General features: G+C 24.6%; 1 protein-coding gene across 2 annotated transcripts in view; it reads right to left on the bottom strand.

Moving 5' to 3' along the window:
• LOC136985493 (cell adhesion molecule Dscam1-like) overlaps positions 1–18,600 on the bottom strand; it is a 134,472-nt gene that overhangs the window by 23,879 nt on the left and 91,993 nt on the right. For both annotated transcript variants that reach the window (XM_067282785.1, XM_067282786.1), the window contains 3 exons: positions 13,877–13,975; positions 12,230–12,415; positions 11,196–11,489 (listed from right to left, as the gene is read on the bottom strand). In XM_067282785.1, coding sequence (XP_067138886.1) covers positions 11,196–11,489; positions 12,230–12,415; positions 13,877–13,975 — 579 coding nt within the window. The remainder of the gene's footprint in view (positions 1–11,195; positions 11,490–12,229; positions 12,416–13,876; positions 13,976–18,600) is intronic.

Genomic DNA, 18,600 nt, shown 5'->3' with positions numbered 1-18,600 from the left:
CCCATCGAGCATTTGAGTTCACCAGTGGTCGAATAGATAAAACCACTGAAAGCTGATAGTTGGTCGTGAGTTCGTGCATCGCCAACGGCTGACCACGTGAAGTTTTCCGGGTTTTCTTCACGTTCGTAACACATAAATAGGGACCAGCTTCCCCATAAAAGTCCTCTCGGGACTCATCCCTTTCGGCAGATCCCCACGTGTCGTGTTGTCATAACCAAATAACCAATTGAGCATTTGATGAGATGGCAGCATTAGATGTCTACGAATGTGAGGAATCCGTTGCACATCTGTAGGAAATACGGTACAGTACCTGTACCTGTATGCTCCATATCCGACCGTATTGCCACACGTATTTACGTAAAAAGAAGTCCTACAATGTACTAAAGACTCATTTAATTGTAATCGTTACTCCATGACGATTACATAATGTAATCACTTATTACCATAATCATTACATTCACATTAATATTTTCATTTGATTTCAACGCATCCTTGTTGGTGCGTAGCATTTTTTCAATGAATGTGATTTACTTCTTTGATGATTTATTTACCGTACTGTACTGTACTGTACATATTTATAATTTATTATTCGCATAGTTGAAATTTTATTAAATATAATAAAATTTCATAATAACTGCTGAAGAAAGATACAATAACAACAAATCTATTATTTGTATATAACACTTAATTTTTTCACTTTATTTTTTTATTTAAAATATAAAATCATATATCCCGTATACTTTAGTAATCATTAGAATGAATAAATCTATGTTACTTTACCAGCTAGGGAATAATCGAATATTGAAGTATACTTGTTGAACAGATTTACAAAATAAATCTACATTAGTAAAGAATAAAATGAAGTAATGGAAGTGATCGAATCTGCTTTATCGATTAAGCAGAGATCAAAGGTTTTAAAAGCATTTTCCTCTCCTCGAAACACTTTTACTGTTCTATATAAGAAAAGCTTAGAACTAAAACGCATATTAGCTGTCCTTTTTGTCAAACAAACAAGGTGAAAAGAGCATGTCTAGATTTTATTTTTACGACAGAAGTTTTAAAGTAACAGAAAAAAAGCCACACGTATTTGAAATTTGTTCGTTTTTTTACGATACACAAAAGTGACGTGAACAATGCGACCAACAATCCAAAAAGGTTTTGTAAGTGAGAATACTTGCTTTGTGAATATTTTCACGATTGAAAGTACAACTTATCACTGTAAAATTGGCTTCGGGCAACCTCATTATATGAACACGAAACTACCTAACACGAAAATGTGTTTCCTGTTACACGAAACTGACAGATTCGCTCTTAAAGTGCGTGCTAATGCTTTGAACTCCATTCTAGATGCCTTAGGCTGATTAAAACAAGCATCGTCGATTACAAGGCCCATTACTAGTTTTCGGGTTGTTTCGCAATTCCTAAATAATGCGAGAATTGTCGTATCAATTGATAAACTCTATTTAAATTTATATTCTAAATAATTTCATCAAATGTGATTTTTATATAGGATATTATTGATAACAAATATATACAAAATCTAAGAACTTATTAAAATCTTTAATCATCTTAAAAATTAAACACAAATAGTATAAAATTATTATAATTCATATATAGTATTTATACTCTTTGCGAAATAATTAAGGTATCATACGTAAAAAATATTTATAAATAGTTGTAAGTATTTTGATTGGTTGCAAAATTAAGAGAGTGAGTAAATCCTTAAATATTTCTATAAACTATCTTCATCAAATTAATTTAAGCTATTTATGCTATTTATATATAAAGAATGAAACAATTACAAACACTTTTATACCAAATCTCGTTTCTCCAGCATACTCAGAAAAATTATTATATTTACTTTCTGTAAATTTTATATGTTTAAGGTGCAAATTTAATTGCGATATCATAGTCGCGAATGTATCGTCAAAGAATTCAAAATAAAATTATGCTGGTTGAAATCAAGCAACGAATGCTCTACTTACGAAAGGATCATTAACTTTTAAATGTAGTTAATTTGTTTGTTTAAAAGTTGATAATCTCTTAATTCTTATTGGAAGTAAAATTAAATTATACGTATTTAGTGATTTAACCTGAAATTTTATACGTAAGAAAAGCTTAACAGTAGATATTTTTTATGTTTAAATTACAATTATTAACAAGAATTTATTGTTGTGAAATTTCGTTATATGAATCATTGTAGAATAATAATAATCAAAACCAAAGATAATTAAAAAATATTAAAAAATACTTGAAGTCAACCGTAACGGGTATTAATTTTAAATGAATCTAATTAGAAATATTTACAGATTTATTTCGGTTTCTATTTTTATTCATTGTCTGGATTACTACAAAGTAGAACAAAAATTAATTTAGATGTACTGGTGAGAAATTTTATATAGAAAGCATTAAAATCTGTAGATCTATTAGTAAAATGTAAACTTCAGAGACTTTTATGTAAACAATCTTTTTCTTTAGTTTTTTAATGATTATGTAAAATAAATAAAAAAAGAAATTGAGATATGAAATTAAAGAAAACAAAAATGTTTGCAGCAAATAAGTTTATAATAGAACATCTAATGTATTTTGGAATTTTTCACGTTTCTATTCTTATAATGTAGAAAACATCTAAATTAAGAAATATAAATTATTATTATTTTTTAATATTACAATAGATTCTGAAAACTTATATAATAATAAATATATTCACAAAATTTTTTAAAAAATGATGTTTTCTTTATATAATGATGTTAGTCTTCAAAATTCATAAAAAGTTTTGAAATAAAACAATATTCATTGTTAAAAGCAATTAAAATAGATTAGTTATGACTATTTTCTATTTTTCTTTCTTATTTATTTATTTTTGAAGGATAAAACATTTTGTTTCTAGATAGAATTGTTTGTTCATCCACAAGTTCTAAAAAAAAAGATTAAAGGTAGAAAAGATAAAACTTAAGACAAAATTCTTCTCAATATAAAAAAACTTTGATCACTAGGGATGAAAAGGAAAAAAAAAATATATATATATATATTTTCTTTCTTTCCTAAAAGCTTCTTAAACAGTACTGTTTTACTCGTATTTAGAATAATAAAATTTACTAGACAGATGCGAGTTTCGATAAATTTAAAATTTAAAAACTCATCAATTTTCGAATAAAATAAACATTCAAAACAGCGCTTTATGGTAAATCGCAGCCGCATTTATTATTTTTATCGTTCAATATAGAAAGTCTCAAAACAATAATTAACGTTAAATATATGAATGAATGGAATTTTTAGTTTTGTTTCGTGTATTTAATAATTTATAAAGGTATTTGAAAGACCCTTGTCATTATGTACTCGCTTGAAAAATGTATAAAATATATTTAGAATAACTTATTTAAATTTGACAAATATCTATTTTCGTTTAATTAAAACAAACATAATTTTAATTATTTATTACTTTAAAATATTAATTATTGTTAAAATAATAATAATATTCTTATAAAATTAACGCTGATTCTATACTTAATACTTTTATTAATAATATATTATAGTCGATAAAAATAGAATTAATCCTATTAAATTTATATTTATGTAATCTGATATGAGATTATTTAACAGATTAAATAACAGACTTGTATAACATTTAATTTTATTGAAAGTTACTTATTGGAAATATTGTTATGTATTTTATTATATAGCCTACATAGCTTAAGTAATAGAAAAAAGATTAAAAGAAGCTATAGTACACTAAAATAACGATTTAACTCGTTACATTATGATGATAAATATTTTAATAGACATTTGTTTTAATATTGTAATGTAGAGGTTAATAAACTTCGAAACAAGTATCGGATCAAATTCAAATCGTGTGCCTGAAGTCAATGATAATCCAATATAACTTATATATATAAGCTATATTAATTGAGATATTAATTTTTCTTCAAAAACCTATACTTCAATTTGTTTTGAATTTATATATATATATATATATATATATATATAAACAGTAGTCTATATATTTATCTTTAGAAGTACAATATTTAAAAAGTCAAATATTAAATAAAAGTTTGTTTTTATTATTATTTTCTAAATTATGTTCACATTATAGCGTAGTTTCTGTATTTATAATTCTATTAATTCTGTTATTTTACGTATTATTTATTTGCATTTCTTATATAAAACTTATTCTAGTCTCATTGTATAAAAGCTTCTGTTATATAACAATATCTCTAATTTTTTAGACCATTACTTATTACTTACCAATATTACTTATTATATTTAAGTCAATAACTATTATAAATATAATATGAATATTAATTACCAGAATACATTTCTATAATCATTATTGATATGAATTTTTAATTGTAACGATAATAATGTTTAAAGTAATAATTTTACTAAAGTTTATTTTCTAACAGTTCTTGAAATCTATTGGGTGCCAAATGACAAATTGGCAACGATTCACATTTACCCAGTTAAGATCTTTATCTTACTCTCTCGATCATTTTTCAATCATTGTAACAAGCTCAGGATTCCCTTTCATGTCCGATTAACAAGTAAACAAAAGATCTATGCTTTTGCACAGCATGTTTAATGATTTTGTGTAAGAAATTAGTACGTATTTGGTGTTAAGTAATTTTAAGCATTTTAAATTCACGTTTATCTTCCGTTAAAATTATTTCTGTAAAAAGCTCCAAAACAGCGTAGTAAAAAGGCATTGTTTTAAACATGCGAACTAAATGAAATTAATTAAATTTTATCATTTAGCCAAGTCTGTTTCGTTTTACAAATAAACTTTATGAAACAATTAAATTGTTGATGCAGTATGTCGTTACCAATGCTATTCACACGATAATTACAAGAATTGTTGATATAAAACGTATCAAATTCGTCTTGTATACATTTATTTAGTTTATTAAAAGGAACTGTTTATAATAATTATATACAACAATTAAAAGCGCAGCTATATTTGCACATACACTCGCTACATTTTAGGACAATTGTTCAGCTTTGATATGGATTACAACTACTATTCTGTAATATGAAAATTAATGGGAATTTCTTTGAAATTACGTGGCATATATTAAATTATTTAATATTTTTGAACAATTTCATATATTTTAGATAATAATGCAATTATATAAGTATAAAAGCAAGTAAAATACACTCCTAATTCCGTTACTCATCTATTAATGTTAAAATTTTCATTTTCTGTATTCATGTTACTCTTATACAGTAAATGCAGACATCTATTTTTTTATGCTGTAATTCTCCAGATTTGAATGGCAGTTTGATTCTTTGATACTAACAAGTAACTTAAGTAAAGGTTTATCTTAACTTTTCTCATAATCGCATTATAATGCGATTATTATAATGCAGATTATTTCTATTTTCTAATGCTTAAGAATGCGGAACAGATTATAGATTTTTCAGGAAGAAACTAGTATATGTAGTAAAACTATTGTTTAAAATAAAGCTGTTAATATCAGCTGTATAATTTGTGTTAAGATAGCCTATAACAACCAAAATACCAATATAATATTCAATATTTACATAATTATGGAAGCTAAAAAAAGCTACAATAATTATATTTTTTATACTTTATAAACTAGTAAAACAAATATAGTCAAACTTCAATTTAGCACTACAGATTGTTTACCTCTAACACTGGCATTAAATCTAGTGTGACACTATACTGAAGTATCTAAAACAATAAGAATTATATACAGTAATGATGTCTACACGCAAAATATAGTTTAACAGTTTTAAAATTATATGTTTTGATAGTAACAATGTCGTATTCAAGGCAAAATCATATACAGTGTTTAGCGACATACAGGTATTGAAGGAATATTTAATATTCATGGAGATGATCCGGCGCCCTCTTAAACAGAGCTATCGAAGTACCCATATTCCTGTATTGCAAATTCATACGTTTCATTATAACAAAGTAAGAAATTTTAAAAATTTTATAAGATTTAAAGCTATAACATCATTGGATTATTATACATTAACTGTAAATAAAGAATTATTATAAAGACAACATAAACTATATCAAAATTTCAGAGATCCGAATTACTTTTGTTAATTATTATTTCACTTTTTGAAAAACAAAATAAATATTATTAGTGTATTGTTAAACACATAAAAATGACAATAGTCTATTTAAAATATTAAATTAACTCTTTCAGAGTTAATCTCTAATTAATACGTCGCTGTATCAATGGCAATTATTTTAATGTTTTACTTTGTCAAAAATTTCATAATTTACATTAATTTATGTAAAAATAGTAAATATAATATAATAAAAATTTTTATATAGAAAAAAGTTATCTATAATAAACATAATATCATTATTCATGTTCTAAGCATCGTCGTTAAAATGTTGCCCAAAGCAAAGAAAAGTACCGAAAGTGATAATGAACTCACAAACCAAGACTCTTATCGTAACATGATGATATACCTTGAAAACAGATCCACTACTACATTCCAACAAAGAAAAGTCAGAAATCATTAGAGAAAATATTTTTATTTAAAGAGCAAAGTAAAACGCAATGCACATTTATTCTGTATTATAATTTCAACAATTTTTAAGATTTTTGTTAACTTCGAAATTAAATTATCTAAAATTTGAATAATTTTCGTCATTTACATTTTTCAGGATTCACTTCATTTTTCGTCGGAAGATTAATTCTTGTATAACAGAAAATCACAATAAAACTTCTTCTTTAGCGAGATGATTTTACTTAGTACATCAATTTCATTTCTCCATTAGAACTCTTTTCTGCTCTTAACATTCACTTATACACGTTAGATTTGATGTCTATAATTTTCCATAACTAAGCTTCCTTCATAAATTATATTTAAAAAAATAATGAAGATTTAGAGCTGAAAAATATTTCATAAAACTTTGAGATGCATACTGTTCAAGATGTAAGACAACGAAGATTTCATAAGTAAAATTATATAAACTTCTAATGTCTCGCATACTTGCAATAATTGTAAAAATATTAAATCACACCTTTCAGACTGGATACATTTTGCAGTTAAATTAGAGAATGTAGAATCACCATGATATTTGTTTATAAAATCATTTAAACTTCCAACAGTATAAAAGTTACAAGAAATAGAAACATATGTTACAGTAAAAACCCGTTTTTAGTGAAAACGCGTTTTAACTAGTTGAAACTAGTTTTTACTGGATGTCATTGTTAAAACTAGAATTTACTGCTAGTCAAAAATGAATTTGAGTTAAAACTAGTTTTAACTAGACAAAACGGGTTTTAACAAAATGGCTTAGTAAAAACTGTTTCGACCAAGGTCATTCAGCTAACACGTTCCTATAGTGTATGGTGAATTTCGTATCGCTTTAACCCTTTTCCCCGACATCTTGTTTACGTTTATTTTGCGATCCCTCCTAAGGCAATATAGATCAGTCAGGCGATATTATTTTAAAAGTTCACCAAAAATCAAATTATCATTATATCTATATGAAAAAAATCACTTACATTTATTAATAACTTTAGTTTTAAATACGATATTTTTCAATGCATTTTATTAGAAAAATTTATAAAATATATATTTTATAAATTCGATGTACAATTTCGTTGTACAATTCGATATAACACTTATGCATGTATGTTTATTCGTTGTGAAATTATCGCACATATATCAAACATTTGTTTGAAATCAAAATTTTATACTGCTATCAACTAATATAATGAATTATTATACTTTATTCACTTCATATCGAACGAGATTATATCTGTTGTTAATAAATTTTACAAAAATCGATATTTACCAAAGTAACGATGAATCGGAACCCTCGAAGTTTTGCTTAAAAAGCCAGGGTATCGATCGATCGGTGCATTCAGGGACAAAGGGTTAATTAATGTTAATAACACAGATGTGTGACCAATATTATCAATAAATATCGTATTAAATAATACAAATGTTTTATTCCCAATCATCACTTTATTTATTTCCCCCAAACATATTTATGTAGCTAAAATTAGTTTTAACTAATGTTAAAAGTTAATGTTTGATTTTAGTTTTATCTAAAATCAAAACATGTACAGCAGTAAATTCTAGTTTTAACTAGACAAAACTGGTTATAACAATGACATCCAGTAAAAACTAGTTTCAACTAGTTAAAACGCGTTTTCACTAAAAACGGGTTTTTACTGTAACACATAAAAATAATCGATCATTAATGAAGTTTTTCGTAAAAATCTCTGAATAAATATGATTATTTTTAATTTTTTACGGTTTTCAAGTTTCAATTCAGAGATTTTTCTAATATTATCTAATACAATATATTATATAAATATTTCTACACAAACTTAATAATAATTGTTAAACAAATTATAAGAAAGCATTGTGACCCGCAGCAATCACATTTTTTAAAACGGGACAAAAATCACTTAGGGCGAAGAAGAAAACGCAGTTAACATCAGTAATGAAAGAAGAGAGAGGGAAAAGAAAAACAGAATATTCGGAAGAAAGAAAAAATTCATTTTGGTTTACAGAAGCCAGAAAGACATCTTGTTTTTTGATGGTAGTCTTTGCAATAAAATTTCGGCCCTTCATTTTTTTCTTACTGTGCTCTGAGCACCGAATTAAAAGCAAGAAATATTACCCTAAAGGTTTTTTCTCAAATCTATATTTATTTTCAAAACAATTGTATAGCTTAAATTTATACTTTAGTAAATAATATATTTGTTGCTGTGAGACATAGTGTAGATGATGGTGTTTATAGTTAGAAGTGACTAATGTCAAAAATGTCAGAAAGATTAAAATGTTATATTATAAAAACTTATAGAAAAGTCATTTTTAGAGAAAAAAAGTTTAAGAGTAATACATCTCTTATATTTTTTAACTACGTACTCGATATATTTTTCTATTTTTGAAAGTAAAAATGAATAAAAATGTTGGTAAGATATAGATAAAATTAATCTATAATATATATATATAGAACTTGATGAAGAGAGCTATAGCAGGTTAACAATAAAACAAATATTTACGTTAATAATTACATGAAAGGGCAATTTTATAACCAAGTTTAACTGATTGGCCCTTCGAAGTATAACATTACTCTGAAATCGGACAGCAATCTAGGCTCAGAATGTCTCTTTTATTTCTGTATTTCTTCGTTTCCTTCCCTTTCCCTTTTTCCATTTTTTTCCCTCTTGGACACGCCGCCCTTTACCATTTTATTATCTTCTAATAGGTTTGGCGTCTACTGATTGGTTGGCGTCTGCGTTTCATAAGCTAATTGGTTCGTGATTGGTCTGACACTCCCTCTGCTGATTGGTTCAGCTCTGCGTTCCATCAGCTGATCTGAATGTGATCGATTTTGGATCCCAAACAGACAGTAAAAAAGAAAATAATAAAGAAACAAAACAACAACAAAATTTTGGCCCCCCGTATGTCTGTATGGGGGCCAAAACACATAAGTTTTTAGATCTGTATGAAATATATATAAATAATCAGAAATAATAAATAAATATTACATTTTTATAAAATATTGATTTATACGAGAAATAAAACAGTTGAACGAACAAATTAAAAATTTATCAAAAAATAAAAAAACAATAATTAAGGTCAAATTAAAAGCTTAAACGATAGAAAACTTGGCTTGTAAAATGAGAAAGTGCGTTTAATTAATACTTTATGTTCAAGTTAATAATCAAGAAACATATATTAATGAACTGAGTAATAATGAAACAAACATAGCATAATGTTAATTAATATATATATTAAATGTTAAATATGCAGTTTATAATTAGCTAAATTAGAAATATAAAACTTTATATATCGTATTAATTTACATGTAAAGTTTATTAAGCTTTACTAAATAAAAGTCGAAGATAGAAAAGATTGATTGGTAGGTATATCAATCTTTCTTATTTATTTCGAATGAAAATCGAAGATTGCTATCAAATCAAAATTATCTTCGTTCATGCGTTTGATTTTCAATGTCGGATTTGGCTTCATCCCAATTTGTATCACGAAAGGTATAAATTGTGTGCAGCGATGGTTGAAAAATTGGTATTGACGAATCGAACTAAACATCGATGCACATAAAACCTTTGCCTGTATTCGACATTCGTCAATTTAGTGATGTTCGACTAAAGTTGACTTTTTTCTTTTATTTATAAAACAAGAGATACAATTGCTTACAAGCTCATTATTTAAGGAATATTTTAAAGGAGCAATTTCTAGTTCTAAAATTCCCATTAAGTGAAGATGACGTTTATCTCTCCCAATTTTGCAGTTAGATTTCAAAAATAAAATTAAAAATGGCTTAAAGCTAAGGAAAATGTTAATCAAAACTTTCAAAAGCATAAAAAAATTAACGCATAGATTATAATAAAATTTAATTTACAATGGAAAAAATTCAGTTCTATTGCAAAATTAATTTAAAAATTTTAAAAATGATGACATATAAATGACAAAGAAGTATTTTAGATACAGTAAAAATCTAATAAGCACATAAATAATTCAATTATAACATATAAATATTTTTAAAAAATGAATCAATTACCATATAATAATATAAAAAATAATTTAGTGGAAAGAATCAGATTTAATAAAATATAAAAAGAAAAACATTAAGTTTTACCCTACAAAATTAAAAGAAAAGAATTACACTTATTGTGTATATTATTTGAAAAATATATCTTTGTAGGTTTCTTCCTACCGAAGATAAAACACATTTTTTTCTTATTTTTATGTTAGCAATAATATATTTTTTTTAAATAAAACACTTTGCAGCGTATATTTCTAACCTACTTACATTATTATTCATCTTTTTCAAATAGTTATTTAAATATTTAAACTTTATTCAGTAATTACTCATTTTCACAGATGAGATAACAAAGATTACCCTGCACAATATTGCTATAATAAATTCATTCGTTAACAAACGTAATAAAAATAATTTTACAGGTTAAACGTTGAAGAGAAAATTATAATAAGCTTTCTAATAGCTGTTGTAGTTTTATATTTAGACCTTAAAATATATAATTCTGTTAAAAGTTTTGTTTTGAATAAATATAATTTATTTTTGAAATTTAAACTTTGATGCTAAGCAAATCATTTGCATCAATACGACAAAAAAAACTTTCTGTAAATAAGTCTTGAAGAAAACCAGATATTACAAGTAATAAAATATGGATCTATAGATATATTAGTTATAATTTTCTTACCTCCAGTTAGTGTTAAAGTTGCAAATTTGTACTCTGCGTCAGTGGATCCAGCATCATTGTGAGCTGACATGAGTAACTCGTACCACGTTCCTGAATTGAGATCTGATATAGTTACAGAATGTTGTTCGGGGACGATATTGTTTGAAAGTAAGATCCATTCTTTCTGTTGCTGAGACTTGTATTGAACAACGAAGAACAATATAGGACAGCCACCATCATTCCAGGATGATAAACGAACTTGAAGAAACGTTGAATTCACTACAAGAAGGGATGATTTGTCTGGAGCTACAGGCTCTGTGCTTGGACGGAACAAAATATAGTCATCAGCTAACAATATATTTTAAGAAACATTAATTTTAGTAATTTAAAACTTTTCTCGCATATATTACTAATAAAGTATGCTCATAAAATTTAATAAATTAATATATTAAATCATAAAACGCTTAATTTAATAATTACTATATGTCGGGCACATTAAATTTGTGCTAAATTTAAACAGCCCGATTATAAATTGACCTTTTAAGATGCATTTTGTGTTATAAACGCGAATAAAATTCAAAAAAGTTTTTGAAAGCTTTACACAGAATTTAAAGTTTTTCATGAATAAATTTATAATATTTTTTGTATATTATAAGAAAAAATAAATGTATGTGTACAGCTTTTTCAATATTTTTAAAATTCTGTTCACTATTCTTCATAATATATACATATATATAAAAAAAAAACTTGAAACATTTTCAGCGCGAACTCAAAGAATATATAGAAATGTATATATAAATTGTGATGGGTATTGTGATTTTCACCGGGTGAAAAATCAAATTTCGAAGCTGTGATATTGTCGATAGAACTATTGTCACACCTGCCACTATTCTGTGACAAAAAGAGTGTCGCGAGTCGAGAAGTTATGAGAAGTTATTATTGACCGAGTCCCTTGTCTTCGCCTTGAGCTACGTCACTTTAAGCAATTTGCGATGATGTCTCCAAGAAAATTAAGCTCAAGTAAGAAATTTTCACAGTAATTTGTGGCCCCTTACCTCCACCGGTTGTCCTGGCACTGATGACATCACTAGGCTCCCCTCTTCCAGCGTTATTGAAAGCTGTCAGAGTGAATTGGTAGCTTGTACCACATCGAAGATTAGTTACTGTATGTCGAGTTTTCTTTTGAGAAATGTGGGTTTCTTCCAAATCTCCTAAATCGTTTCTGTGATGAAGAATATAACCTGAAATGTAGAAAAGTTTTGATATATCATACGAAATAATGGAACATTTACAAAAATAACATTTCTATATTCCAATTTATAAAATGATGGACATTTAAGATTGCTTGGAAAAATTCTACGTGACCAAGAAAATAAACTATTGAAAAGTTTTGTGAATAAGAAAAGAAAAAAGTTACAAAAATACATTTACATTATTTTCTTTCATGTACTGTACAATATATTTTGTTACGATTTTAATCTACTTCAACAAAAACATTTTAATCTGTCAACAATGTAACGTTATGTCTTTGGTTAAAACAACAACAAAAAATACGGATAAACCATGCATATACCTTATAAAAAATAATATACAATTGTGGTTTTTGTGCATAGGAAGAAATTATTTCCAGTTATTGTACTTTATTGTATTTATGTGTGCAGTAAGTATAATATTAAATATTGTTTACACGCTCTCTTTCATTTTTCAATACCGCAATCGCATTCTCTTCTCATGTTTAACAGTCATTTAAAATACATTTATGACCAATGTAAACAGAACAGCTTATTTACAAACTTAGCAATATACATAAGATTAATTTCATAAAATTATATATTTAAAATTATTTCATATTTAAGTATTAAGAAATCATAAAGATTTGAAAAGAATATTCACATAAAATGGTATAAATGGATAAAAAAACTCAAGCAATTTTATCTTAATTACAGTTCTAACTTTCCCTAACGCATAAATAGTACATTAAACTTCAGAGAGATGGCACTAGCCTGCAGCAGAAACCATTTTATTGATTGACCTGTTACGCTGTGATCAGTGTAACAGGTCAATCAATAAAGATTTTTCATATATATATATAAATAACTTCAAATAGAAAAATGGAATGAAAGATATATATATAGTAAAAAAATATTTTTATTTAAAAATTTCGATCGAAAATTTTTCAGGGAAAAAATTAATTTATAAAAAAAAATATTAACAATGCTATATATAGCATTGATAATATAAAACTATTTCTATTCTATCTGTTTTAAACTTAAATAATCTTGATAATGTCATAAATAAGAAAACGAAGAGAGATAATGGTAAAAAGCTTTTCCATTTTCTGATATTACTTATTCTTATCTGCAACCATAACTTTTAACTTAACAAAATATAAAAACTAACTCACTCTGTAAACAAGCCCAATTTTATTTTATTATTAAATTACTATTTCCTGTATTGAAGCCATTTTAAAACGATATCATATTAAAAAAGCCAGCAATAATAGAATTATGTTTACATAAAATTCGTTCTATTATACATGTAATCGAGTCTTATATAAAATTCCATTAAATTTAAAGCCATTATATAAATAAAAATGTTTTATTATTAAACAAGTAACCGCAAATACAATTAAAAAAACAAAATAGAGAACTTGATTAAATAATTTTCAAAAATATTATTTTATTTTTAAAATTAGGTTATACCTGTTACAGGGCTATACTTTTCAATATCTTCGTCCCATTGTAGTTCTAAAGACGATGAAGTTCTTGAAACGACCTTTAAAGTTGGAGATTTCGGTGGATCTGTTAATTAAATATAACACATAACCAAGAGAATAACTTAATAAAATTTTAAAATTTTCATAACTAATTTTAATTATGATAGAAATTTAAACTTTCTATTCAATGCTGGAAGACAAGAATTAATTAATAAAATATACATTGGTATATATCTATATAAATTCATTTTAACAAGCTATACTAATTGAACAATCAAAAATTGGATAATAAATAGATTTAAAGATTAATTTATGTAAATTCACGATAAACATTTGTTAATTTATTCATCTTTTATAACTTTCTAGTCTTTTATTCAAGTAGATAGTGTCCTCTTATATCGTATTTAACATTTTATTAAAGAAAATCTAAGTACATAGAAAGAGTACTTCTCGCCTCTTTTAATTTAGAACATGTTAACAAATCGGTCGCTTGTTAACAACAACTTCAAACAGTGAATGAACAAAGATGAATGATCCAGTTTTACCCTGTTAAAGAATATATGAAAATTAACGAAAAATAATTTTAATCATTTGCGACAATACAGTTGTGACTTCTTAACAATTTAGAACCTAAAAACAATTTAATTATTTATTTATTTTCTTCTGAAAAAAAAAATCTCAAAATAGAAAATAAAATATAAAAATATTTTTTTTCAGCATTAATGAAATAAACTGGAGAGGAAAAAAACTAAAAAAAGTCGATCGCGTAATTAAAGAGTAAGCCACTACCAAAGAAGTAATGTCACCTAGTTTCTAAATGTCACTTGAAATTTAATAACTAGAATTTTTTACGTTGGTAAATTTATAAATGTGTAAATAAATTGCTAAAGCAATGCAGTATCAAGCGTTATCTGGAGGAAAACCTTGTCGATTGGCAAAATAATTATTTTCAAGCTTTTTTTCCCCTTTTTTTCCTTATTTTTAGAAACCAAAGTAAGGAAAAATAATTAAAGAAAGCGAGAGTCATCATTTAAAAGAATAATTATACTGATTTTATATTTATTTATTTACAATATTTCCATTTAAATACACAATGATTTTTTTAAACCTGTAATTTCTTAGTGTTTGTTAGCAAAATAATAATCAATCGAATTCGGAGACAAAGCTAGAGTAAACAAAATTTAATAAATAACTAGAAAATTTGATAAATTATAGCAATTACTGTAGCATTATTTACGCTGAGATTTATGTTACCATGAATATTATAAAACAGAAAAGTTTGTCAGTTATGACCTTTGACATATTACACAAATTTATTGTTTTAATAGTATTTCATTAATATGACTTTTAAATAAATTATAACATTTATTAAATTAGTATTTTATTAAATTTATTAAATTTCTTTTTGCATACTTTCACAACAATTTTATCAAATATTTTTGTTAAATGAACTGAAGACATGGGTAATTAAGATTTATTGTAATTACTTTTTAATATAATTTTATTTTAATGTTAATTTTATGTTGAAAAATAATTAAAATACTTAGTAAATTTTAAATTTAATTAACTCTATTTTAACAAAAGTGTTATCTTATTTTAATTAAATACTTTGAAAAATTACATGAAGCTTGATGATCGAATATATGTTTGACATTCTCTGCCATCTGTTGAGACATATGAGAAACATTTTGATTTACAAATGCACAATACATCATTAAGTTCTTTTACTTTTATCAGCTGGGGAATTACTTCAATGACTTTTAAGAATAATTAACAATAATACAAATTTAACGGAATCTAATTATTAAATAAAGATTGATTTTCTAAACGAAATCTTCGTTAAATTAATAGTAACCAAATTAGAATTTATTTCCTTATACAGCAAATAAATTATTTTATTTATTTAATATAAAATCTTAAAGAGGTTACTAAACTAAGTAAGTCCAATTCTCATTAGAATTAACTTAATTAATTTTTAGATAACTTTTACTTTAATTTATTTAAAGTTACGATTGTTTCAATTTCTTTATGTTTCTATTAAGTTCATTTGTAAGAATCTAGGTTATTCCCCTTAGGAAATTCTAAATTTTCTTCTATTTTCCAATGAGTTTCTTCTCTTTTTTGAAATATTATTCATATTTAAGGGGAAAAATTTATATTAAAAAAGCACCGAACATTTGTATGTTATTTAATTTAAAATATAACAAACGATAATAATTTATAACAACATAAAGATACTTATACAGATATCTTTTTTAGTTTATTAAAAAATTTTATAATTTTTTAAATATTTCTGTTGTTATTTTTTCCTTTTGTAATATTATAGGTAACTACATTGTAAATGTATAATTTAATTAATTTTTTCAAGCTTAGACACAACTACTGATGCAGATAAAATAATATCTCTAATCATATTTAATATTTATATACTATTAATTATTTAAAAAATTAATAATTCATAGTACACAAATATTTAACGTTAAGTAATTACTACAAATACTAATGTAGTAACCGTAGAATTTAATAAATATTCCATTAGTAAAATTATGAATTAATTGTAAATTGTATAATTATAAAAAGATTCATATTTTATTCATTAAATGAAATAATTTATGAAATAAAAATTTTAATATTTTCTAAGCTCAGAAATAACTTGTTTATATTACAGTATATATTTCGGTATTGATATTTGGTTATTTCTTAGTAAATATACTGTGAAAGAAAAAATTACAGCTTTACATAACAAATATAGAAAATAAATGAAAAATGAAGATACTATTCTGACATGTAAATACAAACAGAACAAATATTGATATTCAATTTTTGATAATAAGAATCCTCATTCAAATACTATTATGTTTTTGCTATACTTTTTCGTGCAAATATTCCTATAGAGTTCTTGTAAAAGATAAGTTTTTTTTTATATAATGTAAAACAAAGAATACTTCTGTGTTATGATACATGCTATCGCTCCATAGAACTTAATATCATTTTGGATATTATTTTTATTGCATGATGTTATAAATCATGTAAAAATATTAGATCATAAAAAATATATCTGTTAGAAATATATAAATTCTAAAAATAAATTTTCTAATTTTGAATTAAAAAATATAGTAACATAAAAATAATTTAATACCGTAATTATGACTTTCTATTCATTGACATTTATTCGAAAATTTCATTCTTTTCAAAAATATTTTACACATTTTAAAATTCTTTTCTAATCGTTTATGTCACAATGCATGTATTATGCGAATTTCTTACACGTTTATATAAAATTAAAAGTCATTAAATTAAAATTAAATAATTTTAAAGTTAATTGTTGATTTTGGTTACTAAAAATATAATAAAATCTGTTTTATTCATTGTTCTCTTATTAAATCTATAATCCGATGATTATTATTATTTTTAAATCTATTCAGTGTCAGCGATTTGTCTTATTTAAAGTTTCTTTATTGTTACATTGAATAATTTCATTTTTATTTTATTATTTAATATATACATATATATAATTTTAACTAAGAGAGATTATCAATTATTAGTAACACGAATTAACTTCTAAATAACATTATATTCTTTCTACAAATTTTAGGTCAAATATTCTTACATGGACTATGTGGACTACACAAATACCTATAAAGAGCATTTTTAAATAACATTTCTGGTAAATCACTATTAAATTGACTTGACTTTATATAAATTAATGTTAAAAATTTATTCTTTTATAAAATTATGAATTAATTGTAAATTGTATAATTATAAAAAGATTCATATTTTATTCATTAAATGAAATAATTTATGAAATAAAAATTTTAAATCATAAAAAATATATCTGTTAGAAATATATAAATTCTAAAAGTAAATTTTCTAATTTTGAATTAAAAAATTATAGTAACATAAAAATAATTTAATACCGTAATTATGACTTTCTATTCATTGACATTTCTATTCATTCTTGCCAATTTCTTTTGTTTCAAGTTATTGTCCCTGAAATTTAGTATATGCTATTTTATTTTAATAAATTTTAATTTTTAATTAAATTCCCCAACAACAATTTTCTATTATTCTTGATTATAAATAATTGCATCCTTTATCGTAAATGATAAAAAGTTATATTAAGTAATAATAAATTTTTATTCATATCATGTGCTGTACAGTGTGTCCCAAAAATACAAATAAGTTTAAACTAACTTTGAGTAATAGTTTCATAATATAGATTAATGAAAATTATTTTAATATGAAATGGAACTGTCATTATGCTTAATGGCTTCAAAATGCAATTAGACATTGATTTAATGAAATTTTGTAAGATTTATGGATCCATTTAAAACAATACTCAATGATTTCTTGTTTAAGCTCTGAAACCGTCGTAAAATGCGTTATTAACATAAATTTTTCGTGAAAGAAATGCCCCACAAATATCCTCAATAGGGTTAATGTCCAGGCTTCTTGCCGGCCACTTTATAACTTGAATATATTATGATATTCGAGCCACTTAGTTGTTGAGCGTGAACAATGAATATTGGCATTGTCCTGTTAGAAAATCCAATCAGATCCTATAATTTCTTCTCCAATAGGTAATTATTTTTTAGGACTTGATATCTTTTAGATGTCTATCAGATAAAATGAATGACTAAATTTGATAAGCCATTAAATCTAAAGCAGCCCCACACCATAACAGAACCACCACCCTGTTGCATACTGAAA

Source organism: Centruroides vittatus, unplaced genomic scaffold (assembly GCF_030686945.1).
Source record: "Centruroides vittatus isolate TY-2023 unplaced genomic scaffold, ASM3068694v2 contig_970, whole genome shotgun sequence".
NCBI lineage: Eukaryota > Metazoa > Arthropoda > Arachnida > Scorpiones > Buthidae > Centruroides > Centruroides vittatus.
This window is presented reverse-complemented; position numbering and strand designations above follow the sequence as displayed.